The sequence below is a fragment of the Hylaeus anthracinus genome, unplaced genomic scaffold, assembly GCF_026225885.1.
Source record: "Hylaeus anthracinus isolate JK02 unplaced genomic scaffold, UHH_iyHylAnth1.0_haploid 11985, whole genome shotgun sequence".
Taxonomy (NCBI): Eukaryota; Metazoa; Arthropoda; class Insecta; order Hymenoptera; family Colletidae; genus Hylaeus; species Hylaeus anthracinus.
The window spans coordinates 3,458,378-3,486,265 of NW_026534333.1; the positions used below are offsets into that span (position 1 = coordinate 3,458,378).

Below are 27,888 nucleotides of genomic sequence, written 5' to 3' on the forward strand. Positions count from 1 at the left end.
AAAAAGAGATACGTAAAAAATCGAAACTGCAGCAGAGTTTTAGTTAAATTATAATAAATTCGATATTAATACGTACGTAGGACTAAATAATTGGTTTCATTTGCTTAATGAATTGTATGTATAATTATCCTAAAAATTCTTCTTTCGAACGCATCCCATCGAAACTCACGATATTTACGAATCGAGAACAATCGACAAAAATCGAGTTCGGGGATTGAAATTAAAGTTACATGGCGCGGAAGGGGTTAGCACACGAACGCCGGTCGATTCCACCTTGAATACCCATCGGCTAGACGTGGAATCTCATCGCGAAGTTCATGTTTCAATTGTGTTAACGGCAAACATACTCCGTGCAATGTCAACGTAACGGAAGTTGGCTCGCGGTGGCCGCCTACAATCAAAATGTGGGTCGCGTCAATTAATATTATAATTTGCCTCGGTCGCCGCAAAGCTAAACGCGAGCTATAAATCGCGCCGTTGCGATCTCCATTATTCCGTGCGCGACAACATTAACGTCGCATTGGAAATACAGCGGGTGATGAATTTCCTTTGTCTCCTTTCGCGTGCTGGCCTCTTTTCTTTTCGGGGGCCGACGCTGGCAAACCGGAAAAATAACGTAGTTTTCTAGCTACCTGACGTTTCGTATTATTTACTAGCTTCTTTACCTTTTGTGCTTCTTCCCGCTGAATGGAACTCCCGTTCTTTCGCGAGAACCACCGAGGAATGCGTTGAATTTTTTATTATTCCCTGCTCGCGAAACGAATAACTCGTCGCAATGAGGGGTATCGCAGCTTCCCGTCGCGATTGTTTTGCGAACCCCGCAAATGTTTCCCTCGTAATCCAGGCGTGCGATAGCGATGTTATAAAAGGAAGCAGGAAAAGTATGGGGTATTCGGCATTCGCGAAATCAGCGTTGGTCGGTATGCTTTGACTCGGGAATCGAATTCGGGACGTATAAACTCGACGATTAAATTTAATTAAACGATGGAAGCTTGGCAAACGAAGTACGACTAATTCGAATTTCATTTCCACTGTTCGTTTTAAATTATAGGGAAAATGCGCCCTTTCGATTTTATTGGTCCTATGGTACACGTCCATTTTATTTTCTTGGATCACATTTCATTACTTGGGTTTATTAGATTTACTCGTGAGCTTTCATACTGATGTCTGTATTAAAATGGACAAGTACGCGAGTATTTATTAAATTCTATAATGCGTTCATCTAAACTCGATAATTTTGCGCAACGAGTAGAAAAAGGCGGCTTCCCGGACAAATGATGTCTCGCCAGCTTACGACTGCTCGGATAACGGATAATTTCCTAAGTAGCGGCTTCATGGCTCGAGTCGTCGGGGCTCGAGGGAAAAAGCAAAACGTGTAGCCTGTGCAAAGAACGGCTTAAAAAATCGATCGCGCGATGCAACTTCCGCGTCTGTCGCATGCCGGAAGTGCACACTCCCGTGTCAGCGACGAAGACGAATCGCCGGTGACGTGCGATGCGACAGGTTATTATTACAAGTTTTTAGAGAGACGTCTTCGTCCGACTAAGTTACTCCAACGTCATTCGATAACTCTTCCACGGGAAACATTAATTAAAGTTTCGCAACATAGACATTTGCCTAAACAGCTGATGAAAATTTATGGTAGAAACAATGACACGCGATGTTCGATTTATTTTGGTTAATTGATAGCATTTTTAGTTAAGCTTGGCTTTATTCGGTTATTTCTCTTCGAAGTGATTGGAAAAGTGGATCGACGAATAAATTAGCAATTTTTCGCGTGACACACTCTAAATTAAATAAATACGTAAACTGTATTCTTAAATCGATTGAAATTTGCTGAGAAATTGTACGATTAAGTACCACCCCTTGTACAGGTATCGGAACGATCTGAACGCCCTCGAAATTCACAAACGCGATAGCAATTAATAAAGAAAAAAGAATTAGGAGGAATTAGAGTAAACGATGAAGTGTTTCACACCGAAAACAATTTGCGTCGACCGCTATTATGTTTCTTGTCGAGGGGATAAAACAAATTGGAAATTATGTTCCTCGGGAAATTACGTTAAACCCTATGCATTTTCTATCGCGAGTTTCTCCGCCGTCGTTATTATCTCTTCCAAACTTTATCGTCGAGTTTACACAATTACAGTGTTGGCACACGTGTGCTACTAAGCCGAAAGCGTTTTATTATTACGCGATTTGCATTTTACCCTCTCGCACACAGAATTATGCATAATTATCCACAATTATTACGACGCTAAAGGTAGGTTCTCGCCTTTAGGACGACGGGTAAGCGGTTAACAGCCTTTCCAGCCACGAGAAACTCTTTAACTTTCAAAGGACGGAGGAAAACGTTTCGCGAAATTCTATGGAAATACAGGGCGAGACGAATGTCTCGAGAAAGTAACCGATTACAATGAAGTGGCCGCGACCGCTGCTTGTTCCCTGGCGCACGTGAGACGAGTGTAATTAAAGAATGCTAAGTGACGCGGCACAGTGCCTCTCAAACCTAATTTTTCCACTGGAAACATTACTTGGAATTAAATTCATATTTCTTAAATAGGATGTATACTCGGATTTAAAGAGTGGATTTATAGTTGAGAAACTTTGATTTCGATATATAGCACACCCGTGACATCGAGATTCCATTGTTTAAATATTCCAGAAACGAAACGTTTGCTTTCGATGACCCACGACCTTCTTCGCTTTTCCAAGAACGATATATTTTAAGAAGCATATTTCTTAACGTACGATACACTCGAGTTTTCTCTGAAAGCTCCCCAGTCTGAGAAACCCTGACGAAGAAGCTTCTATGAAACGTTCTCCCTCGTCGTTGGCGAGAATTGATGTTCACAAGAGCGGGCCTCGCGAGCACCAGAAATTAGATAAAAAAGAAACTCGATACTGGCGAAAGTCCGTTTTTCGCTTCGAGTATTTAAGCATTGCGGAGCGGGGTTTTCGATGGTTGAAAACGCTATAGAGAGTAACTCGATAACACGGAAGGTCCCCTTCTCCGGTGGTGAACTTAAAATACTGGAGAATAGAATTTATGATCGGCAGAAATTGGATAAAAAGGTAACTCGATGATACATAAAACCTGCATTAATCTACGACAGAAGAAGTTTACCGCTAACAAAGTTTTTCGATCGTTTGTCCCGAGGATGGAGACAACCTCGGAGCCTGACGAGTCTCAACGTATGAAAAATTAAACTAAACGAAAATTAACCGGGACAATTCTCACGTAATCGATATTTTCCAAGTAGATAATGCGTTTCAAAAATAACTCGAATACGTCCGTAAATATTTACGACGCAAAAATCAATACGTGCCAGGAGTCGCTCTGTAAAAGCACCCGTTTAGATAACGCGGAGCATTTCAGAGATGGATATTTCAATAACGGTAACTAATATTGACAGGAGTAGGCCAAATAATTCCCAGGTACGGTCTCCGGGAGGCGCGTCCATGATGGCACGTAGTGTCTACCTGTAACGTAAATTAATATTGACAGCAGCTACAAGAAAAGGTCGTTTCCAACAGTTTTTGATTTTTCGCGCGACAACGTTAACGAATAAAATTACTTACCGCTCGTATTTCTTCCAAATATTCAAAAAGTTCATTTTATATTCATTATATTTATTCTGAATTTTTACCTGCCCACACACGTATCTGTTCTTATAATAATTAATATATACCGTTATATCCGACACGAATACAACAGCGTATATATATTGGATAAACATAACTTATTTCTACTTTATTCGTGGATTTTATATAAATGGTAACATTTATCCAGTAAAGTAATTTTTCGGATTCCCGTTTTCGGTATTAAACTTGTGTTTTTGTTTGCACTTTTGGAGTACACGCGCGTGTGACATTATTTGCTTCGGCTGCACCGCACTTGCGGATCAAACGAAACCGTTGATAACTGGTGACTTTCGGGGGAAAATTTCGATTTCGTTATGCAAATAACCGGTCGCGTTTTACGTGTACACGCAGTCCCGTAGCGAGCCGCTAATCAATTTTTGGCTTTTTGCACGCCCATCCCAAAATCGTTTTAATTCGCTCGGCTCCATCAGTTAAGAGGGTATCCGCTCGAAACTGCACGAAAAATGGCCGGTTCTCGCGAAATATTTTTCGCCCGTACCAACGGGTCCGCATAATTTTTGTTTTCCGCGGTTCGTTTGCCAATACGTTTTCAACGTTTTCGAACCGTTACGTCGAACGATGAGAAAACGATGAGAACGATGAGAGATAAGCAAATTAGTCGCGATAATCGTAAGTATACAAAATCTTCCTCTGCCGGGGCTATATCGATCATTTATTTTAACGACAAAAAACAATTAACGACGGAAACAATTTTATTTTAACCCTCTGCAGTCTGAATTTTCTGACTTCAGTACGGATTTGTCGAGTCTCGTAGGCTCAAACATAGGAACAAATTTTGAAATCTTCCACAGTCAGTGTAACAAGCATCCGTACAGCAATCAATTTAAAACAAATGGTACCTGTACGAATATTTATTACACTTACTGTATATGCTAAATAATTGTACGGCAAAGCGTAGATCATAATATAGAATTTTGTAGTTTAATCAAGGAGATCGTACTTTTACCTCTCTCTCTACGCCTCAACTCTTCGTCACTGCGTAGTATCAGATTTTAAGTAGAATAGGATCGTGCCCGGTCAGACGTTCCAAACCAAGCGTTAAATTGATCGTCGAAATTTCAAGTCGCGACCTGGAAATTTCGCGGTCCCCTCGAAGTTGCATAATCGCCATCGAAATCGAGCGACGAAACGTGTTAAGTGCGCGATACAGCCAGTGACTCGGGATTGGATCGGCGTTATCTTCGGTTACGTCGATTAATTCAACTTTTCCGTTGATGGGCCGCGCGTCGAAACGAGCGCCTGCCTCACGCAAGCAATCAGACTTTTAATTGGAGAAGCGGTTAAACGAAAACACACGGAACAAGAGCACTCTGTGGTTTTTCACTCCATTGAAACGGCCTCCAAACTGCACTTCAATTCCCTTCTAATGAGGCGAAGCTGTTCAGAAACTTTCTGAACGTTCCGTTGTGCCCCCAAGGTGTTCGCTTTCGCGTGACCGTGTTTCTAACATCGCCCCAACGTTCTGTTTTCGTCGGCAACAGCTCGCCAGGGTTGCCATCGATTTAACTGATAAACAAACTAGACGCGACCATCGGCGGATAAATTGTTGTACGATAAACAGGACCGAAAATTCGAACGATACGTACAGTTTGTAAATGGTGCAAACGGATATCGTTGATTCTATTTGCGTCCGTGAAAATTAATTTGGTCTCGATATATACAGTCAGTGTAGGAAGTATTCGTACAGTATAAAACAAAATTAGTTAATAATGATAATAATTGTCTCCTCCAAAGAATCTCGAAAAGTACCGTGAAAAAATCCATTCCACAGTTACTCAAACGGAGCTCACCTCGCAAGTCCTTCTCCTGGACCAGTCACGTCGACTTCTGACATTTCCCTTTCGAACTCCCGGCGAATGGGAATTAACTCCTCTCTCGTTACCAGCACGGTCGAAACGGGGGGCTGTAATTGAGAAGGAGATCGTATCGAGCCCGGAATCTGCATCGATAAGGGATATTAAATGCAGCAGGGCCGAGGGACGGGCCAATTAAGCGCCGCTGGAAACGGATTATCGCGATCCTCGCGAACGTCTTAATTGTCTGTAACTTTGTCGAGCCGTGGAAACGATCGCGTTCGATCCTTTTCTTTCGGGAAAAAGAAACGAAGTTGCGCAAGGAGTACCTAACGTTCCGAGCTTGACGACGATGGTGTTTACGTTAGCCCCGAGTTTTTATTTTCGAGGAGACAAAGTGTACAAAGTGTACAAAGCGACAGTGGTTGATTATTCGCGTAGACGAAATCAGACGATAAATAAACTCCCAGTGACTCCGAGGTCGCACGCCCGTTACCCACAATTTCGATCTCCGTTCCAATCCTGCCATCGATATGTAACAATTGCGGTTTTAAACCAACAACACGACCTGCAAACAAACTGCTTGGAACGAGTATTCTACATCCCACGCCGGCTCGGACATGGAGATTCGTGTTTACTCGAATAAACCCTTTGAATCTATACGCCACCATCAGCGTTTTCCAACGAACCCCCTCCGTGGATTTTCTTTTCCTAAATTACTCTACGTAACCAACAATCGAACGTCGTCGAGCCAGGCTCGCTCGAAGACAGGAGGAGTATCGTTCTTTGATCGGCTAGCATAATCCCATCGGATCGTAGCAGCAAGAAGCTGTTTAACGAGTGAATCGACCGCGATATTCGTAATCCCTGCGCTGTCCAATTTGCGTCGCGATCCATGGAACTCGGTAATGTCGAAAAGGGAATCTTATTAGCGCCTGGACGTCGCGGTTTATGCTTTTTACGTTCGAGGGATCTTTTATCGGGATTAATGTCTCGGCTAAGCTTTATATCCGAAAATTTTACTGCGAATGAACGAGAGTCCCGTGGAAACGACGGAATAAAACCGGGCTTCCACCTTTATCATGTTTTACAGAATAAATAAACTGTCCTTTACGACCCGCGTTGCCCCCCTGAGACACTTTCGTCGCTTCGTTCTGCGAATGGGCGTAAAACGTGGAATACCATTAGCAGTGGTCAAACGCGACGAAACTAGACGTTGTCTTTTTACCCGGCTCTTATGGTTGGAGCTGCTTTAACCGTCGCAAACTCGAGCAACGCGACTTTTGACAGGGACTGAAGAATTAAGCCTCCGGTTTACTCGCGGCAAGTTTCTCCTGGACTGATCCGGATGATTATTTAGGGGTGATTAATAATCTAAAAAATATCGAGAATAAAATCGATCGGGGTTCGCGAGGATGATGTTAGAGAAATAAATAGCGCGGTATGTCTATAAATATTATTCGAAAATTGTGTTCTTTTATCTCTAACTAAAGTTTAAAGCTCTACTATTTACAGTCAGACCCGTAAGTATTCGTACCCTTCTATCGAACGAATTTATGTAAATCAAACTATAAGTTTAAATTTTTAATAAGTTAAATTTTTCACAATGAAAAATTCATTTGAAAACATCGAACCTACTATTTAATTTAATAAATATAAATACGTAAGATCACGACTGGTAGGGCGCGAATCCTGTGCCCTCATTTTTCGTCCATGCTCCTACGTATCCGCTGTTTGTATACAAAAGTACCTCGTAAATAACAGTAAATATCGCGGTGAGCTATAAAATTGTTCGTTGAATATTCGTAATTGCTTGAATCAATTGATATCGAGACTACCCAGAAGATGGCGTATATAGGCGAAAGAGGGTTGCATAAGTCATTCTTATCAGGCTCGCGGATTAAGCTCCGAGCGCGAGAACTTCCGTTTTGAATATTTAAACGGTCGACCCTCTCCCTTCGTTACAGTTCCGGGGCACTTAACTATGCTGCAGTCGCTCATTGCCCGGGATACTTGGCGAAGAAGTCGAGATTGCAAATCGGAGGCCCCTCGAACCGCTTGAAATCGGATCGCCCTCCTGAATTCTCCTGAAATGCGTCCTCGCCCCGACGATATTTATTAACCGACGCACAGCGTCTCCACGTTAAACGTCGACACGGTTATCGAGACAATGGCCTTCCTTGAACGAGTTTCCAGACAAATCCGTTTCTCCTCGACAATGCCAGATAATACCGCGAATTTCTGGAGCAGATCCTCCCTAGCTTTTTTCCCCAGTCGCGCAAGCCTGTTCGAATGTTTCTGTGCAAAAACCAGGACGATTGTTCTTTATTAAATGTGTACACAAGAACCATCAGACGGAAACAATGGACGTCGTTTCGATTGTTTTCCGCATCGTTTAGAATTCAAAAGGACGTTGCTTCTCCGCGCGGTGAGGGAGGAGGAGGCGGGGGGGTGGGGGGGGGGTGGGAGAAACAAATTTTTTCTTTAATTACAGCTTCTTGAGTGGCGAGCGAGCGCGGAACACCGAAGAAAGAGCCGGGTCGCTCGAACGTGTGATTTAATTTCGCCTTTGACGTTGCGCGAGCATTTATACTCCATATTCTTTGATCCCCTTTCATGGTAAACGGATAAAGGGGTTCCCGGTCGCGGATAGTTTACCGAATTGTTTATGTAAACACGCCAAAGAGTAAGAGATAAGCCATTTTTTTTCCCGAAGAAGATGAAAGAATGGTATTCGTTGGTATTTTCGTTGAACTGCATTATTAAAACTGGGAAAGTAAGGACATCGAATCGAATTATTGATCGTTTGCTACATTTTTCATTCGCGGAACAACCGCGCTTGTTGCACAACTGATAGAATCGGTAAAATAAATTCGTTTCGTTCAGAAGCTCTTCGGATATCCCTGAAAGGAGTTCGAAAGCGAGGTTGTACGACAAAGCGCTCCCGACCGGCTGGAATTGTCGCCGCTATCGATCAGGTAACGATCGCTGTTTCCCTAAAACACGGTTAGAACCCCTGAAACGCAGACGCGTCTGCCGACATCAAAAGATACAGTGGCCAAACACTGTGAAACGCAGGCACGCGTACACAGCGATACTACGGGCCGCAGTTTGAAAAGCGAAACGAGGTGAGGGGCGGGAGGATGGGGATGAAAATGCGAGGCAGGGGTCTGCGCTAACATTCAAGCATTCAACGTTGGACCTTCAGCCTCATTAACACGGTGCTTCGTCGAAAAAACAAGTTTGCACGAAGCAGCAGTTTCCGTCGTGAAAAGAGAAAATGCAAGTAATAAAAATTCTGAAATAAAGACGGTATTCGCCGAGTCGCCCGCGTTATTTCCGCGTGGTGGGAGTTCGAGAACTCGTAAGATGCACGGCCCGGCTCTCTTTCTGGTCAAACAGTGATCCTTATTGTTTCGAAAGTCGAGTTACGCGTCCCCCATCCTCGCCCTGTAAGGCGTCCTGTAAGGAAAGCGTTTTTGATTGGTTTGATCCGTTACGCAGGATATTGGAAAAGTTTCGTCGATGGCATTAATAGGAAGGAAGAGATACGATTATCCACGCGAGGATCGTTTTCATCTACACGCACTTCGGGACGTCCTGGAGAAGTTTGTTTTCAAATTCGTTACTTGGACACTGTCTACATATCGTAAGAAATATGTCGAATATTCCTTTATCCGATATTTCTTCGTCGAATGAAATTTCAATTTGTCGAATGTTTCTTCATCGGAGGACTTTGCGCTATTTTCACACGCGTTACGCGAAAAATCATTTATATAGTTATAAATTTAGTCTCTAAAGTTATAAAGTTAGTCTCGAAACGCCGAGGTCCGCCTTACTTCACCCCGTTCCAACGGGTCGGACAACTTCGCCCCCGTCTCTCGTAATCGTCGCTGCAGAGACGTTCTCCTAAATAATGCGAAGTGTCTCTGAATAATGCATGCGGCCTTGTGCACTCAGTAACGCACGAGCGGTGTAAGTAACGCATTAACAACCGGCGTTAGAAGCGCGGCGTGCACACGCGGTCGGGCATTAAACTGTGTAGAACAGCGGCAAAACACTTTTCGCGAAACTAGGCCGCGACAACTTTCCCAGTTTTCCGTGAAAACGGCCATCGGTGGTTCTTCTCGCGTGGATAACGGCGAGGATCCGTTAAACGCCGTATTTTCCACGTCACCTACGAAGTAAAACGATTGTCAAGGAATAACTCGCCCCGGGTTGGGACAGGCTCTGTCCGGGAACTGATCTACCCGGCATTCCTCCCCCGCCCGCCCTTTTCCTTGTCTTTTCTCGCGAGAAGCGCGACACCGCTCGAAAACCTCTCGACAGCCTCGCACGAAAAGATAAACTCATCGGGAGATAGATTTTCGCGAGAGTAGGCACTTTTAGCGAAAAAAAGAATTCAACTCGGAAATTTGAGGCGATTCTGTGAATCGAAAGGGGACTCGCTATATTTTCAACGTGAATTTGAAATAAAAAGATACTTTTGTAGAAATGAGTATTCGCGTTGGTACACAGGTGGCCCGTGTTAACGTGGACGTGATCGTTCGACCCGAGTGTACTTGTCGGAAGCATTCTTCTCGGAGGCCAACGATAGCATCGCTCCAATCGCTCGCCCGCACGTATCGTCGACACAAGCCTCTTTAACAAATTCGATTCCCTCCCATCGTTCGATCAATTCCTGCCAATCGAATCAATCGCCTCGACAAACACGCATCCACGTCCAAATGAAAGGAAAAAAAAAAAAAAATAGAAAATCAAGGAAAACTTCATTCTCGAGGGGACGAGAATCGGTGACTCTTGACGGACGGAAAATAATTAGTTTTCCCCTATCCGTCGGTGGAAGTTCGCCTCGTAGACGATCATTTCTTTCCTTCGAGCCAATCGACTCGCGTCAAAGCGTTGTCCCCTCGCGTCGCCGCGATTCCAACAACTTTTCAGACATGCTTTGTACCGCTCGCGTGCGAGCAGAGTGAGTCTGGCGACGCGTGTCGACGACTCTTCTAAAACTAACTCTAGTACAGACCGAGAGTATTCGATCGTATAACACATCAAATTCGTACGCTCTGTCGAGGAAAGGTACTCGTAGTATTTTCGCTTGCAATTAAAACTATCGTTGTAAACTATTTCTGAAAATTCTAGAGAGGAAATTACTCTTTGGTTTTCGAAATTTGTCCAGTCCTCGTGTTCCCAGCTAGAATTATAAAAAATTAATTATACATACAGGATGGAAATCTACTTTTCCGAACAACCGTATGTACACAACCACGTACGAACTCGATACAACGTCCACGTCCACCAGAAACGTCTACATTCAGAATTAAATGGATGTCTGTCTTTTTCCCTGAGGAAGCGTCCCCTTCGTTGTCCACTTGGATTGTTAAAATCGGCCATTGTGGAGTCGTTTCTTCTCTCGGAAACGATTCGACGTGCGTCGCCGCGATTGGAACAGTGGAAGAACTTTTCAGACACATTTTGTACACTCGACGCCCGTTCGAAGTCCCAACGGCGATACAGCATTCGCTCACTCAATTATCGCTAAACCCTGAAACAACTCTCCAACCCTCCAACTCTCCCCCGCCGCGTCGTCCCGTTCTTCGCGCATTCTCCAATCCCTGGAACGCAACGCGTGAATCCAACCAGGTATCCTCCCCTCGCCCTTGCGTCGTTTCTGTTCCAGCGTTCCGTCGACGTCGCTGCAATCCCACGATCCGACGATATTGCTGGACTTCCAGCTCACTGTTCTAGAAAATGTAAAATAGGCGCTTCTGCGCGCGACACGCGCCACGAAATCGCGTTCAATTTTGCTGCGTCTGATACGAGGGGAACGTTGGAAAGGGGTTGCGAGGGAACGGTATAACGAGCGCAGGGGTGACTTCCGGGAGGAAGGAATGCGAATTGCTTCATCTGCGTTGCGTCTAGACCCTAGGGCCAATCTGCGACGCATCTTTTGCTCGAAATTATTCTCCTTCCACTGCCGAGGTGTGTACGTGTGTTTGTTTCATTCATTTTTCGGGATTAGCCGCTCGATGCTTTAATCTTTACGATGTCCATTTATTTTCTCCAACTATCCCTGTGGAAATTGTAAATTTCAAAGAAGAAATTAAGTCTTTACTCTTCGACGAAAGTTCGTCCCTTACCTTGCGCCGGCACTTGTGGACCTCGAACATGCATAATTAGATGACGTTATATATCAGATGAGAAGATAAGAAGAAGATAAGAAATCATCGCGAAAGAAATAACATCATTTCATCCTCGATACTAGCGATACCAAGGCAAGTAGAAATACCGAGTAATGGTCAGACGTGGCTTCTAACTCGATCGTACCATCGTACAAATAAACGGTGTTGTCCATTTTTCACGTATATATCTCACCCATTCAGAAACACCATGTACAGATATAAATCCAATTATCGAAATGACCTGGCACTATTCGTGTTTGCGTTGGGATGTTCCCTATACGTACTAAAATAAATAATACCTATTAATTCGCTATTTGTGTTCTTCAATGAGAACACACGTTTGAATTAACGATTGCAGTTTGACAAATTCCAGAGAATATTCCAAACAGGACTTCGATTTCCATCTCAAGTACAATTAATTACAAAGAGTTCAAGCAAGCAAAACAAAAACACGAAGCACGCTCACTTCCAGAAGAAAACAAAATAGATAAAAACATATTGTACCAGATTAATATGGCCAGCTACATTGGATAATCTTATCAAAAATTTCTCCCTTTATTTGCCTACCTCGTTCGAATTACCCAAAACTTTCTTTCCCTCCTAAATAACGACTTTCTCCGCCACGAGTCGACTAGCAAAAATTGATCACATTAAAGTTCTAATTCCTCGCCGAGAGCCTAGCGAGGGTGAGGAGGGGTGGGAGGGGGGGGGGAGGGGGCATTGATAACGGCAAGGTCGACGATGTACATCTCTCGGTCCAGAAAAACGCGTGTAGCGGTCCTAGGAAGGAAACCACGAGGAGAAATAAAGATTCCCCCGGTTTGCTTTTTCCCCCTCGATTCCCCTAATCTACACGCTCGAGAAAACCGACAATTTCGCCAGATAAAAACGAACGTGGACGAATGGTCCGGGCTACGTTTCGCCGAAAGAAAGAACCCAGCGGAGCATTCTCTCTGCTGGAATTACGCCCCCGGCCGTGGCAAAGGTATTCGGCGAGTAATAGGTGCAATATTTCCCTTTGCTGTCCACCCGCGATAACAGCATCACTAAACCGTGTTTACCGTTTCCTGTGTCAGCGTGCGCTCCCCGCTTAAACGCCGAGCGTCTTTCTACTCGCCTAATTTCTCCCTCTATTCCCTCGCCTAATTTCTCCTCCGCAGACGCTACAGCACTATCTACCGCGCTCCATCTTGCTTCTCCTCGCGAGACTGCGCTACCAACCGGGTACGATACTAATTTAAATCGCGATTGCTCGAATATCAACAGAAAGAAACGAATTCGTTCGGCGATCATCGTACATTTAATCCTTGTACTTTTTTAGAATAAAAACAAAGAATCGAAACGTTAATAGACGTCGGGGTCTTCTTCTTCGTTCCGAGCAAATGATTTCTCTATCAGCTCCTAGCATCCTCTAGGAATTTGAACGAAACGAAGCAAAACAGCAGCAAAGTCGGATGAAAAGGAGCGAAACGTCCTCCCCACCCCCCTCCCCCCGATCGGCGAAGTTGGTGTTCCCGTCGAATTGCAACAGATGAACTAGCAGGCGAAAGTGCACTCCTGTTATATCACGGTCCAGGGTTAATTCCCCTATCCCCTCCCCCGTAATCCGTTGCGGAACGGTGCGCGCATGAAGAATTCCATGGAGAGTAACTCGCAAATCAAGAGGTACTCCTAGCCGCTGTATACTCCAGCCTGGGCCAACGGCTGTTGGTCGAAAACGTATTTTCCGATATCGATAGCCGGGGCTTCCCTAGATGGAAAGACTCTTCTTCAACGATGCGCCATGCCGCCGAACCGATCGAGAGCACGTTGCATCGGGCCAAATGAAGTGGCAAATAACCGTTACCCACGGAGCTTCCCGGCCAATGCGTTTGTGTTTTCCTTTTTCTCCCCCTTTTTTCCTGCAAGATCGTTTCGTGCTCCCTTCTCCCCTGTCCCACCACCAGCTGACGTTACGCGAATTTTCAGAACTCCTCGCTGCCAGCCCAGTCCCTGGCGCGTATCGGTCGCTGGGGCTATGCAACCGAAAGGGCTGTTCGCGAGCAGAGAAGCGTATCGGGGGGGCTGAAAATATTCCTGGAACAATATACCGAGCGTAACAATGACGTACAGCCGAGCCTTGGCCGCGTCGAAGAGAAACGAAAAATATTTCGAGTCGAAGGGAGGGTTCATCGGACGAAGAGGGATGCCTTGATCGCACGCGTGACGAACTTTAGAGAATGTATTTGGGTCACCTCTCAAAGGATAAAAAGATTTACGGTGCGAGAGAGCTGCGGCGACTAACAAGAAATAGAGAAAGTTTGACGTAGGGCTGGAAATCCAGCTAGCACCTTACGAAAAATAAACGTTTCATACCGATGGATAGTGTAAGAGTTATGGATTTTAATTAGTCGAACTATTCGCTACAAATTCCTTTATGATCTTTATGATGGTTAAAGTATCGGCCGATTTGAGGTAAATCTCTGAAATATGCGAAAGTGGCTGCTGTTAATCTTTTTGGCTGCGCTAGCGCATAAGGAATTAATTAACCTATATATAGCGCACTTTTGTTCGCGTGAATACCTGGAACGACTATTAATAATGCAGTGCGATGAAAAAAAAAAAAAAAAAAAGTTACCGTGCACTCGTTCGATAACGCGAAAGCATCGATTATCGTGAGCACGCGCAGGCGAAACACAACGAACAAGTTCTTAAAAAGAATTAACGGAATAACTCGTGGAAGAATCACTTCGTTACATTCATCGAAGAGCAAGAATCGGACCGAAAGTTCACCTGATTTTTTTTTTTTGTTACAGCGCCACCGCAGAAAGTGGAGATCAGCAACCACCCTAACAGGAGGAAGATCGAGGTGAAGGTTGGCGAATCGCGGCGCTTAGAGTGCGTCGTTCGATCGGCGAAACCGGCTGCATCGATCGTCTGGTATCGCGGAAACGTGCAAATCAAAGGGGGTGACACGGTGATTACGCCGATCTCCATCGAGGGTGGTAAGTAAACTCATCGTTCAGCGTTCCACCCCTTAAAATTGACGAAGAATCATCAAGCGGCTCTCGAACTTCTTATCTTCGCGATAAGAGTCGACGTCGGGACTCTCGAAAACGATTTATATCGACCTCTGTCCCGAAAACGTATTTGCACACGTAGATATATTAGAAACATTTTTCAGTCCGAACGTTGCTAACTATAAAACTTAACTTTCCGCGATTATCGTAATTAGAATTCGATCCGGCAGTTTTGTAATCATTAAAAAAAAAAAAAAAAAAAATATTCATTGTTCTATCATCGATATAATAATGTTTCCTGATGTTATATTTACATGGCATCCACTTCGTCGTAATTTATTTTTTGAAACGAAATGGATGCTTTTCAAGTTCACGTGAGAAAATCGCGAGTCGCGAATCGTACAGTTACAAGGTAGTCGAGAAAAGGCTTCGATACGAAAATCTCGAGACAGTCCCAACGAAATACAAACCCCGGCAAAATTCGAGACTCGACAAGATAAATCGAGTAGAAATAATTGACACCGGGGGAGATGGAAACAAGAACGAGACGAATGAGTTTTCTTGCCGAAATCAAGTCCCACCCTCGTACAATCTCCTCGAGATATGATTAACCTTTGTTTACTCGTGGATCACAAAGTAATTTAATTACCGGCGTGGGAGCCAATGGGAATCAACTGATTCTCGTTAATCAAATTCAACCGAGCATCTCGTTCTGCGTTCGCGATTCTTCGTATTTTTTTTTTCACTCGTACCCGTTAATTTCTCGCGAAGGAATCCATCGTTTTATCTAACCTCCGACACATTAACTTCGAGTAGAATAAAATGGCGCGGGGGGGGGGGGGGGTTAACGAAGAGCGCCACCCTCTCGAATTAAAAATTCTTTCGCGTTGATCCTGTGGAGCATCGGTCAATCGATCAGGCACAAAAGCAACGCGTTAAAGTGGATTCCGGGCGTCGATTCAACGGGACCTCCGCGAACCTAATTCCACCCTTAATCCATTTTTACCGACAATTAAAGTCCCCCTTGATTCCGGGCGATGTCGTCGTACGTTGGAACAACAATTCTACTCGAAGGCGAGGCGAAACAAAAGAAACGAGAGGGAAGACGCGCCCTCGGTTTTCGCCGAAGAGACGAAGGAGGAATCTTCGGAAGTAAAATCGGGTCCACCCCGAGCACTATCGATCCCGTACGAAACGCGAGCTTCGAGACAAAGGCGAAGCATCGCCCGGAGAGGGAAATGTTATAAAAGACGAGTGCGGCGGAAGCAGAAGTAATAAGCAGGGGACGCCGGTGGAAAAAGAAGGCTGGTAATTGTTTGACCGAGCAAAGACCGCATCGTTAACCCCTCCCCCCAACGTTTGTGTATAATAATTAATGAATATGAAACAGAGCGATTCGATCCGCTCGTTATCTTTATTTAAATCCCGGTCTGACGGCTTAGTCGACCCGAAACATCTGTTTATCTCTTCGTTCTGAACACTTCAGACATCGAACCGCACGGAAACATTACCGAGAGGTACGCACTTCCAGAAATATTTTTTAAGAAAACGGTCTTCCCACCTATATCAACGTCACACGAACTAAATGGTAAACGCTCGACCTAACGACCAGCTCGGTTCGTCAGCTATGTTCAAAATTCGTTTCTAATCGCCTCAATTTCGTGGCCACGAAACGTTTGAAAACGCTACTCGAAGGAGATTCGTGTCAAACTGTCGGGGAACTCGAGGCGTGAGTTGGCCTAAACGCCGCGACAGTTTCCAAATACTTGAGGGAAATTGGCGGAGACAAAAAGCTCGGTAAGTGGCTTCGCCAACTGGTACGAGAACCATCGACGATACGGAGCACGCAGTTCGCCGCTTCGCTGAAATTCCATCGAGCCATTCCCGGATCGGATGGCGACTTGTAACGAGAATTGAATAATGTATGATAATCGACGGCTGCTCGATAACTGAATTCATGAACCGCTAAGTCCGTGGCGGAATCAATACCACGAAGGAGTTGCTTACCGATCGTGGATACCTTGTTGGATCGTTTGAGTGTCGCGAGTATCTCGGTTAGACTGCTACAGAATCGGAGAAGATGGCTACTTGGATTGGATTACCGCAGAGTCGCAGTGGAAAGCTACTTGGATTGGATTACTACGGAGTCATAGTAGATAGCTACTTGGGATTTGATCGCTAGAGAGTCGTGGAGTCTCTTGTGCTATTGACGGATCTGGGATCCCTAATTGAATCGCCAGGGGATCGTGGATAGCTAATTACTTGGTGGATCTACGAATGAGAATATTTGAAAAGATTGCCTAATCACGCTATACGCCTGGACGTAATCGTAGCTGATCTATTGAATTACTAAAGGGTCATGAATGTCTTAGTTGGATTACCGATAGAGTCATGGACTGCCATTTGGATTACTAAAGTGGCATGACTCCCTAATTAGATCACCAGTGGCTCTGGGATCCTTGGTTGAACCACTAGAGGATCATGAGTAGCTAATTCCCCGATAATCCTCGACTTGGTACTCGTAACATTTTCCTATAAACTAGTAAATTGTGAAAAATAAACGATATTCGTCGATTAAAAAGTTTGAGGTTTATTATTGTATCCAAAAGAAAACTGACCATTCGAATGCGTGCAACTTTTTCGGTTAACGTTTTTAAATTGCTCGTTTAACATTCGGTAAAAAATGTACGCGCAGATTCTGAATAGTCGCAGAAACGAGAATTTAAAAGAAAACGAAGTTACGTTCATCCGCACTCGCGTACGTCACGAACACTGAACAAAAGGCAAAAGAATTAATTTCTGTACTGACGTTTCTATTTCTTCCCTTTGCACGTTTAAAATTGCCTCGCTAGCTACCGCAAACTGAAAAGTACGGCAACGTTAAACTTTGTTTAACTTTAAACAGGGTACTAGTATCGCCGACAATCAAAATATCCGCTATTTTACGAAAAGTGAACGTTGCTTTGAAAATCAGAAAATAATATTTAAACGCGCCAAGAGAGGAAACTGAAGAACCAAGTTGCAATTAATAGGATCCAGGGCAAGAGCATCTTTAACGAAGCAGACGGACCCGAATTACGGACGAAAAATCTTCGCGCAGCCTGTACGGCCATAGATCAAACTTTCAAGCTACTGAAACAAGTACTGCAAACCGTAGTTACGACCCTGGAGATCATGAAACGTTAACCATGTTGAAGGAGCACGAAAAGAAGGGAATATGGGACGAACGCGGAGGGAAGTGCATTGTTGGAAAGGATATAATGGAGCAACTAAGACACTCTATTAAGTTATTCTCTAGTGTGCTTTCAAAAAACACTGCAGAGGAGAATAGGGCAGCGTTTAAATATTAACGCGCGCGGAAAAATGATTTGACATCCCGGAGAGGAGGAAAAGCGGCACGAAGCCTTTTACCAGAGACGTTCAAAGCGACGCGTGGAGTGATCCACTGAATCGTGCGAAAGGTTTCTCGTGGAATAATACGAAGCCGTCGAATAATAAAGTAAATATCTTATTGGTGCAAATTTTCACAGAATCTACATTTTTTAATTGGATATGTACAGTCTGTCTGTACAGTATTTATAACGAAACATTTATTTTGAAACTATCTTTTAATTTAAACAAATCTTTTTAATAGATATAAAGAGTAATTTCGGTAAAAGTAACCCAATCGCGGTATAAGCTGTTATTTTAATTTATAATTTAGAAATTGAAATTGTACATTTGTACACGTGATATTCGCGTTTGAAGTTGAAAAGTTGAGCAATTTGGGAGAGAATGGGGGTAACCCGGTTTCGGGAATTCTCCGTTATATAATAAATACAAGTCGACAAGATCCAAGCAGAACAAAAGTCTGAACGAAATTGAGGTCGCGGCTGGATCCCAGCTTTGAAGCAGCGTTTAAACTCCTTTTCGACTTCCTCGGACGTTTTTTGTCAAAGTGACCACTTGCTTTGCCGGATTTATCAAAGAATACGAACGTGTCCGGCGGGCCCGTGGATCCATGTCATCGTTTCCTACCTCCCCCCTTTTTCCACTTGTTACATCTTTCAACGGAATGGTTGCTTTTGTGGAACGCTGGAAGCTCCTTGCCTGTTCGAAAACTTTCACGATTTACTCTCCGTGCGTTTCTCAGCGCGCGGTTTTCAAGATATTTGCATGCTCGCGGACGAATTTTTCGAACATCTTCTCCCGCAGCGTCTCAGCGACAAAGTGTTGAAATCCTCAAAGGACTCCTCGTCCGTGGCCGATGGAAATACTAAAAACGCTAACCTTTTAGACTGTATCGTTGCAAGATTTATTCGTACTGGCTAGTATCGTACACGTTCGCTATTTATTTTTTTTTTTTTTTTTTTTTTTTTTTGTTAGATTTATTATCGAACTTACTACTTACTTCAATTTATCGAATAAATGCTACATTAATTACCATTACTTACGGCGTATGGGCCTATGGATAGTAATTGCATCGATATCGATTTAGAAAGAAAATAATATTTTTAACATTCAAATTTTCGCGTTGCTAGTTTCGTCGGGAAGCCCTCGCGAGACTTGGAAATATTCAGCGGACGAATTTCAATTCCGTTTTTTCGATCGAATAGGAGCACGGGAAACAAACGCTATTTCTATTTTTTCGGGCTCTATTTACTTTATCACGGTTGACTTTTAATTTTTCAAGAAATTTTCGCATCCCCCTAGCCGCGATAGCCGGCGAGCCGCCCGTCGGGCAGACATTCCGCGTCTGGCCAATTTTCTTCTCGGGAAAACTATTTTCCATTTTGGCGAGATGAAATAATTCCCCCCGCTACACGTATAATAACGTTCTCAGCCGTCTGCCGCGTTTAATTCCTCTTGTTAATAAATCGGACCGTCGGTTTCGCAGCAGTAACGCGGCGAAACGTAAAAATCTTGTAATCTCGGAATTGTTTTACAAGTGAACATTAGTATTCCATTTTCGTTGGATGTCTATTTACTGTATTCAAAGAGTCACTGTCTCGGACCCAGAGTGCCACTTTTTCATCTTTCAATTTCACTTCCCGATGACGTCTGATATTTATCCTGTGTTCACAAATAACGCTCTCTTCCGGAACGCAGAATTTCTTGGTTTTTCGAAAACAAAAGAGACAGATTCGAATGGCACGTTCACGCGTCCCGGCCATCCGCGAATCGGATTTCGCCGGTGGAGGCAAAATTTCGGTGGTTTACGACTAGTTTACAACTAAGTTTCGCGAATTAGTCTACTTCTAACTGTGCACACGCAACTTCGCCTGCCGTTCGCACACGTTCCCGAGCACCGAATTCCGTTGGTGATCGTTTTCTAAGTCAATAGGAGCTCGTCGCTGATTGCCTCCGCCTTGTCTCTTGGTTCCCTTTGTTGATCCGTAATTAACCAAGCAATTTTGTTATCCGTCCTCAAACCGGAGTAACAAACTCGTATGAAAATTCCGTTTGCTCCCAGTAATCGATTAATTAACCGCCCGGGAAAGAATGTACTGGTACTTGTTATAAGGTTTCTGGAAAATTTATAACGATTTATAAAAATTTATATTTGCGTTTTATATCTACCGGAATTGCTTCCACACCGGAGGATCGATCGTAAATTTTCGTTTCGACTAAATTCCGAGAAGCAGTGCTTCACCCGATAAACCGTGAATTTTATTTTAAAGAAGTTCGACGGCCGTTACATCACGGTGTTTCGCTGATATTTATTTAGGTCGCACTCTCGATCGTTGGCGAATAAAGCGTCGGCGGGGCCGACACTGTTAAGTTGTTAAATCATCGTCAAACAGGACTGGACAGGCTTTTAACCGAAGTAGCGATGGCTCTTTATTTCATTTCAGAAATTCGCGAGTTCAGCAACGATGTCAGTTACCGGCGTTATTAATCGGAAATACGAACGCGGTTGCAAGCTGCAAAAAGCAGCCAAAATTGATAGCCGAATTCGTGGGATCGGTTCGCATCGTTTTCATTTACGACGATACCGTTTCGGGTCCAATTCCATTTTGGTTTCAACGCCCGCGCGATAAGTTCCATCCTTTTAAGGAGTTGTTCTAGTCTGACCGCGGGAAAACTAGAACGTTTCGGACATTTTATAGAATAAGCCCTGTTTAAAAATACAGACAACCCTAAAAGCGAAGACTTTTACGTACGCGTGACGTTTCGACCAATTGTTCGCGACATAGTTCTCTGTAGTCGTGAAACGTATTCTGGAAACGTTACCGATAGTAAATTAATTTTTCTCTCTTTTTCGAATCCGTCAAAGGAGGTCCGACAGTTGAAATATTTTCGTGCCGATCGATACGCTTTCGCATCGCGAATTTTGAATTTTTAAGAAGCATCTCACCGCGCATAGACCTCGCGAATTACCACCGTGCCGCGTCGAATATGCACAATTAAAATTCTCGTCGGATTAATTAAACTCCACATTGCGAGCCGTGTTGCACGGATTGCAGGTTTAGACGGATCGTTGATGCGAAATGAATTATGAGGATTTGGCGTGGAATTCTGGCCGAAGCAAATGGAACGGAATTAAGGGGTTATTGTAATCTGGCGTTTCGAAAGGATCGATTTTCGCCGATTACCATTGTTTACGGACATTTTGCGAAATTATCGCACGTTTCTCGATGTTTCAGACAAAGAACTGCAGAAGCCTGGCGAAAGTAAGAAGGAATTGCTCAAATACGACACCCACGGGTCCATCGTCATCGTTCCCACCGCGGATGACAACGACATGGACTACACTTGCGAGGCCAACCATCCCGCCATACCGATCGACATGCCTTTAAGGGCCACCATCAAACTTTCCGTGTTTTGTAAGATCTTATTTCGTCTTTATCGAATCTATATACTTCTATTTCCATCCGAAACAATTTCTTTTCGATTAAATACCCACCGCTTCAATTACCGATGTTTTCGAGCGATCGTTTCCTTAAATCTCAAACAGCGATAGAGGACTCCGATTATTAGACTCTACGATTCTTTCCAATCCTGCAGCTCGTATCTTCTAATTTGCCGATTGGCTCGAGGAGAGCTACAACCTCTCTCACCGTCAAAAAAATTACGTTTTATCAGAACGATCGCAGCCTACTCTTTTAGCTGATTATCCAAGTCGAGCTGCGTTGATCGGTCGTCACAGATGAAACCTTTGCTCGCGTATTAATCGTTCCTGTTCTGTTTCTCGCTCCTCTCCTTCCCGCGAGCTTCTATTAAGAAACTTTCTCCATTAAAAGAGGAAGGTTTCAGGGACTCGACGCTCGATTGAATAATTTTCAGATCTGCCCGGTATGCCTTACATCGAGGGATACACGGAAGGCGAGACCGTGAAACGCGGCCAGCAGCTGGAGCTAACCTGCCGATCGCGAGGCGGAAATCCGCCTGCTCAGATCATCTGGTACAGAAACAACGAACAGGTCACGACCGTGTATCGCACCGAGGGCAGCTTCTCCGAGAGCGTGTTGTCCATCATCGCGAAAGCGCAAGATAACAATGCCAGATACAGGTGCGAGGTCTCCAACATTATGAGCGTCGAGCCCATGAAGGTCCACGTCGACCTCACCGTCCTCTGTAAGTATCGAGCTCCTTAAGAATAAATTTACGAGAATAAATTTACGTATTACTTCGTTTTATTATTACTCTACCGAATTATATTTCAATTTCGTTATCAGCAGCTACCAACGGTTTTAAGTATTTTATTTGAGATTTACTTTAACCCTCCGAGGTCGCACGTTCCGCGCCCGGTCGCAGGAGGTCCCGATGACCCCAGCCATGTTTAAATGATTGCCGCGTTGCCAGTATCGTTTCGAACGACTCATAAAAATTCAGGATATTAGTTCGAACCTTTCAGAATGAGAATATCGTAGCAAAAAATTTTTATCAAATTTCCAAAATGGCGAAAAAAAATCAGCAAGGAGGCAATATGCGTAAGAGAAACAGTATTTACTAAAGAGAATCATAACTCTGACAATTTTTGATATATTTTCATAAAATTAATAACTTGTAGTAATTCTAGCTTGAAGTGGCGCTTGGGGACATTTTGTCCCCGGGTGACCGCGAAGGATTAACCAAAAAATAAGGGAGGGAAATAAGGGATGAGAGACCGCCACCGCGAATTTCAAATTTCCAAGGGCATCCCGGGCATATCGACGAAACCTTTGCCTATCCGTCGTTCGTAACGAACCGGTAAATCGTTTCCAGTCGCGCCGCTGGGTGTGACGATCACCGGTCCCACGGAGGCGAAGGCCGACGAGCAAGTGGTGATCACTTGCACGACGGAGAACTCGAACCCGCCGGCGGACATAAAGTGGACGGTGGACGGTCACAATATAGAAAGTAACGCCTCGAGGACCGAGCGCGCGCCTCAGGGAGGATGGATCACCATGTCCAACGTGACGTTCAACATTAATCGCACCAGCCGCAGCATCGTGGTGATATGCGACGCGACAAACGTCAAGCTCACGGAGAACGTCGTCAAAACGCACACCATAAACGTGATTTGTGAGTACACGATGGGCAATTAACCGAATGAATGCGGTGTAAACCTAATCCCCGCGCAATCCGGACCTAGTTACGGGATTAATATGAAACTAATCCCGAGCAAGCTCAGACTTTGCACTGTTCCGTGTCTTGTCGGTTTATCCTGGTTCCGTGAATTTGGCTTCGCTCTAACTACGATGCCCCGCCTTCCCCTGTTTCCTGATGTAACGCAAACTCGCGGCAAAATTAATTCTGCTTCGATCCGGCTACGCTTGTTCTCCGGTGCTTTGTTCCCCTCCGTTCGGGGGGAATTAAGTATTTTCGCCTAGACGGTTTTACCGTCGTCGAATGGAACGGTGTCGCTCGAAATTACGTTCGAGAGTAGCACTTGACGTGTTTTATCGTGCGCAGACCCACCGTCGAAGCTCAGCATCAGTGGCTACGAGGAGGGGTCGACGATAGACGCTGGCACGGTCCTGCGACTCATGTGCACCGCTATTTCGGGAAATCCGCTGGCTACTTTGACTTGGTACAAGAACGACAGAAAGGTGGGTGAATGGATGTCCGCGTTGGGATCGTTTAAAGGTGTGCTCACTCTTGGGAGAAGCTATCGGGTTGGCCGAAACAGCGATTTTTCTCAAATTATAATTTCATATTTGCACAAGTCCTCGTCGAGTTCATAACGATCCGAACTGAAGAGAGACAACCATCATTAAACGAATTTTTTGGACAACCTAATATTTAAGTTATCGGTAGTTAAGGTCTCGTAGCGTGATTCTTTTTCGATGTACTCTTGGAAGATGAGGATGAGCAGGTGTATTTATTTATGGATGTATCCCTTGCTACAGGTACCTGGAACTACCAGAACGAGAGATCACGCAGTGTCCAGTGAGCTGACGATGCTCGTGAACGCGTCGGACAATAACGCTCACATACGATGCGAAGGAATGAACTCTGCTACCAAATATCCTTTGATCAAAGTCCTCGTCTTGAAAGTCAACTGTAAGACACGATCGAATACGTACGAGTTCTTGAAAACAGTCGGGGCAAAACTTTACTACCACCTATCAAGATTCGGAAACATCTTCGTATAAATAAAATTTATTTACCTGAAATCCGTACTCGATAATTGGTTACCATAGTAAGATTGAGAAATTAGAGGTAGAAAGATATAATTGACCGCAGAAACGGAGATTTCTGTACCGCGTAATTAGGGCTCCTTATCGGATCTGTTACTCTCGTACCTGCAGGAATTTCCAGCTTCTTTCTCCCGCAATTATCGTCAAGACGACGATATTCCGTCAAAATGAATCGCGTTCGTCGAAGGTTTGTTTAATTGGTTTAATTGCTTAATTGGTACGCGCCCCTAAAGTTTGTCCTCGACTACTTTCAACAACTTCGAAAGTCTCTCGTAAGCATTTCTCGATGACTCGCAAATGACGTTTTCCTGTTTCAGTCCCACCGGACAAAGTGAAGATCACGCGCGATCCTCAGGACCTACACGCGGGCCAAGAAGGACGCATCATCTGCGAGTCGAGCAGCAGCAACCCGGCAGCGGAGATGTCTTGGTGGAAAGGCGGCATACCTGTCCAGGGTACCAAAAATGGCACCAAGCCTGGCTTGCACGGTGGATTTCTGTCGTTCGTGGAGCTCGCGATGGACGTCACCGAAGACATGAACGGGGAGGTGTACACTTGCCAAGCGAGAAATAATCAAATGGAAAGGTCGATTCACGATGCCACGACTCTTGATGTGCTGTGTAAGTAAACTAATATCGATGATACTCGCGACAGAGAGAATTCTCGTTACACCTGGAGGATACCAAATTACTCGAAAATAATTCCGTAATTCCAACTGAAAGGTCTGAATAGAATCGCGTTAAAGCACTATCGTATACTAAGAATTATTTTATAAATCGAACGATTGAAAGAAAATTGCAAAAATTAAATTCCATCCGCAGACAAGCCGATATTCTCGTCGATAGAGCCTCACGAGTTGATCGGAATGGAGGGCGAACCTTTCGTGATTTCCGTCTCCGCCATGGCCAATCCCAACGACATAAAGTACACATGGACCAGAGACGGTTTGCCATTGGTCAGCAGCAACAGGAGAATATCCGTTCGCGGGCCTATGTTGAACATCACCAAGCTGGATCGCCACGACGCTGGAACCTACATCTGCGAAGCGACCAACGAAGAAGGAACGACTTTCTACCAATTAAATCTAACTGTGCAATGTAAGTAGACGCAACCCCTGGTTTCCATGATTTCCCTACAGTTTGTAAGAAGAAAAAAAGTACAAGTTCCTGGACGCATTCATCTTTCCTACCAACCTTCGTCTTTGCTACTTCTCGCTGTGTCAATTTGCATTTCCAGATTGCTACGTAACAATAGCAAGATTCTCAATATTTGATCTTGTACCGTATGCATTCCAGACTCGGCAAAAATTAAACGTACCTCGGCTTCCGGGATAGTGTATCCTCCAGGAATCGAAGCTAAATTGTTCTGCGAGGTGGACGGTAGCCCCATAGGAGACGAGTACGTCACGTGGCAGAAAGTTGGCTCGAACTCGGAGCTCTCCGGGCGCTATTCCACCTCTTTTATCAACAAAACTTCTTATCTGCACATCGAAAATCCCGATCAGGAAGACGTCGGGGAGTACCAGTGCAAAGCCAACAACGGGATCGGCAACGTTACCTCCGAGCCCATTCTCTTCGTTACGAACTGTATGTATCGTACACCGATTTAAACCGACACGGTTTCTTTAAGCGCGTTCGAGCCAGAAACAATGCGATTCCGACGTAAATAGCGAGAAACAACAGACATTTCACGCGGCCGCGTTTGATAAATTACTGCATCGTTACAGTCAAGCCGCAAATGATGAACACACCTTTGACGAGAAGAGCGGCGGCGAACAAAGGGATAAACGTGCAGCTGTTTTGCAAAGCGAGAGGCTCCCCGTTGCCCAGATTCGCTTGGACGTTCAACGGGAAGACTTTGTTGCCGAATGTTACGGAACACAAGTACAGCGTCACGCACACGGATGTAAGTCGTACCGAATATCGTCAACGTTACGTGGTGAACTCGAGAACGGTGGTTAATTTTCATATTTTCGTGGAATTAACACGTTGGCTGCCGGACTAAAACTCGTGACAATTTCTACAGAGTTAAAACGTCGCCTCCAGGCTGTCGAAGATTGGATAATTTAACACTGGTTCTAATATTTCATTTTTGCAACCTCGCCAAATTCATCGCCTCGGCTTCGAAATTAATTTGTTTAGTTCCTTAACGGTCCTTAACAGTCCTGTCACCCGCAGAATTTCAGTCCTAACACCTCTAATTCTTTTACTCTGTGTGTATACCTACCCCTTTCTTATTACTTAAATCGCTTTCAACACTCACCACTCTCGCCATCCATACACGCAACGCCACTCCTCTCAACCAAGTCCCAGTCCTGTCACCCATTTCTGGGTGACGTGGCGACCAACGTGTTAATATAACTTTTTGACAACCCTGAATAACGACGGCAACTCTGTATACTTTCGGTATGGCGCGTGGTTACTTATCAGAATCACTGTTTTTCCAGCTGAGCGAACTATTTTCCGAGTCGACGCTGACCATTTTCCGCGTAACGTCCACCGACTACGGGAAATACGAATGCCGTGCGATGAACAAAATGGGACAGTCGACGGATATCATACACTTGGACGTCACGTCACCGCCGGACAAACCCACCGATCTGGAGGTTTATAACGTGACCCACGACTCGGTCACTTTGACGTGGAAGAGGGCATTCGACGGTGGCTTACCGACGTCCTACCAAATACGTTGGCGCGAGGCGCTCGACTACGAGGATCGATACCACTATCTAGACGTTTCCCCGGGAGAATATAAAACCACGATAACCGGACTTTCCCTGGGGACTTACTATGTGTTCAGCGTGAAAGCCATTAACGAGAAGGGAGACAGTGGCTTTCAACCCGACATCGTGAAAGTTCAGACGCTACGTAAGTCATCGAAATTTTATAGTATTCACGCTCTGCCGTAATTATTGCTTCTTAGAGCGAATAGTACCTCGCCATTTGGATTACCATCCGCAATGCTAACAGTCTTAACGAATCGTTGTCGTGACAACGGTACTCCTTTACTAACAATTCGATGCGAAATCATGTAATCGCTTCAATTACCAAAAATACCTTTCGCATCGTGCGTACCGGCGTGTTGTCAATCACGCGTTGAAACCATGCATTTAAACGTGTAGTATCTGTTAGTAGGGGGACATGTTGTCGATCGTATGTAGCTAATTCGTGGCTTCGTTTTGTACCAGTAGTTAATGTCGACTAATATCTTCCGTAGACTCGTAGTGAAACATTGAGCATTTCGAAAGGAATTCTTGCGCTTAAGGTGTCAAGTTCGACGCGAGGTGCCGCAACGGAATTAGTGGAATACATTTGTTGATTCTCTTGATATTCCACCCTTAAATATAACCCTTAGTATTCTCTAATCTCGTTTTAGCTCTTCGAGTCCAACGTAACGCTTTAAATGCAAGACCTATACGCGACCATTTTACATTAAACTAACAGACGAAAATTCTATTGTTCCATTCGTAGTAACGGATGAAAATCATTTTTCTCGAACCATGACTTTCTCAAAGATCGGCGTGGCGCGTAACGTGTTAACGCGAAAGTGGTTTGTTAACATCGAGCTGGTAATATCGTTTGTCGTGCCAATAAAGGGAACACCCCCTAAATTCCGTGCGCTATCGCGTACGTCGGGCGTCATT

At 44.5% G+C, this 27,888-nt stretch overlaps 1 protein-coding gene across 1 annotated transcript in view; it reads left to right on the forward strand.

Moving 5' to 3' along the window:
* LOC128887317 (nephrin) overlaps nt 1–27,888 on the forward strand; it is a 360,575-nt gene that overhangs the window by 321,808 nt on the left and 10,879 nt on the right. Inside the window, exons 6-16 of the mRNA XM_054143079.1 lie at nt 14,437–14,625; nt 21,267–21,446; nt 21,907–22,197; nt 22,828–23,127; nt 23,518–23,654; nt 23,955–24,108; nt 24,563–24,865; nt 25,067–25,342; nt 25,541–25,831; nt 25,972–26,150; nt 26,692–27,112. Coding sequence (XP_053999054.1) covers nt 14,437–14,625; nt 21,267–21,446; nt 21,907–22,197; nt 22,828–23,127; nt 23,518–23,654; nt 23,955–24,108; nt 24,563–24,865; nt 25,067–25,342; nt 25,541–25,831; nt 25,972–26,150; nt 26,692–27,112 — 2,721 coding nt within the window. The remainder of the gene's footprint in view (nt 1–14,436; nt 14,626–21,266; nt 21,447–21,906; nt 22,198–22,827; nt 23,128–23,517; nt 23,655–23,954; nt 24,109–24,562; nt 24,866–25,066; nt 25,343–25,540; nt 25,832–25,971; nt 26,151–26,691; nt 27,113–27,888) is intronic.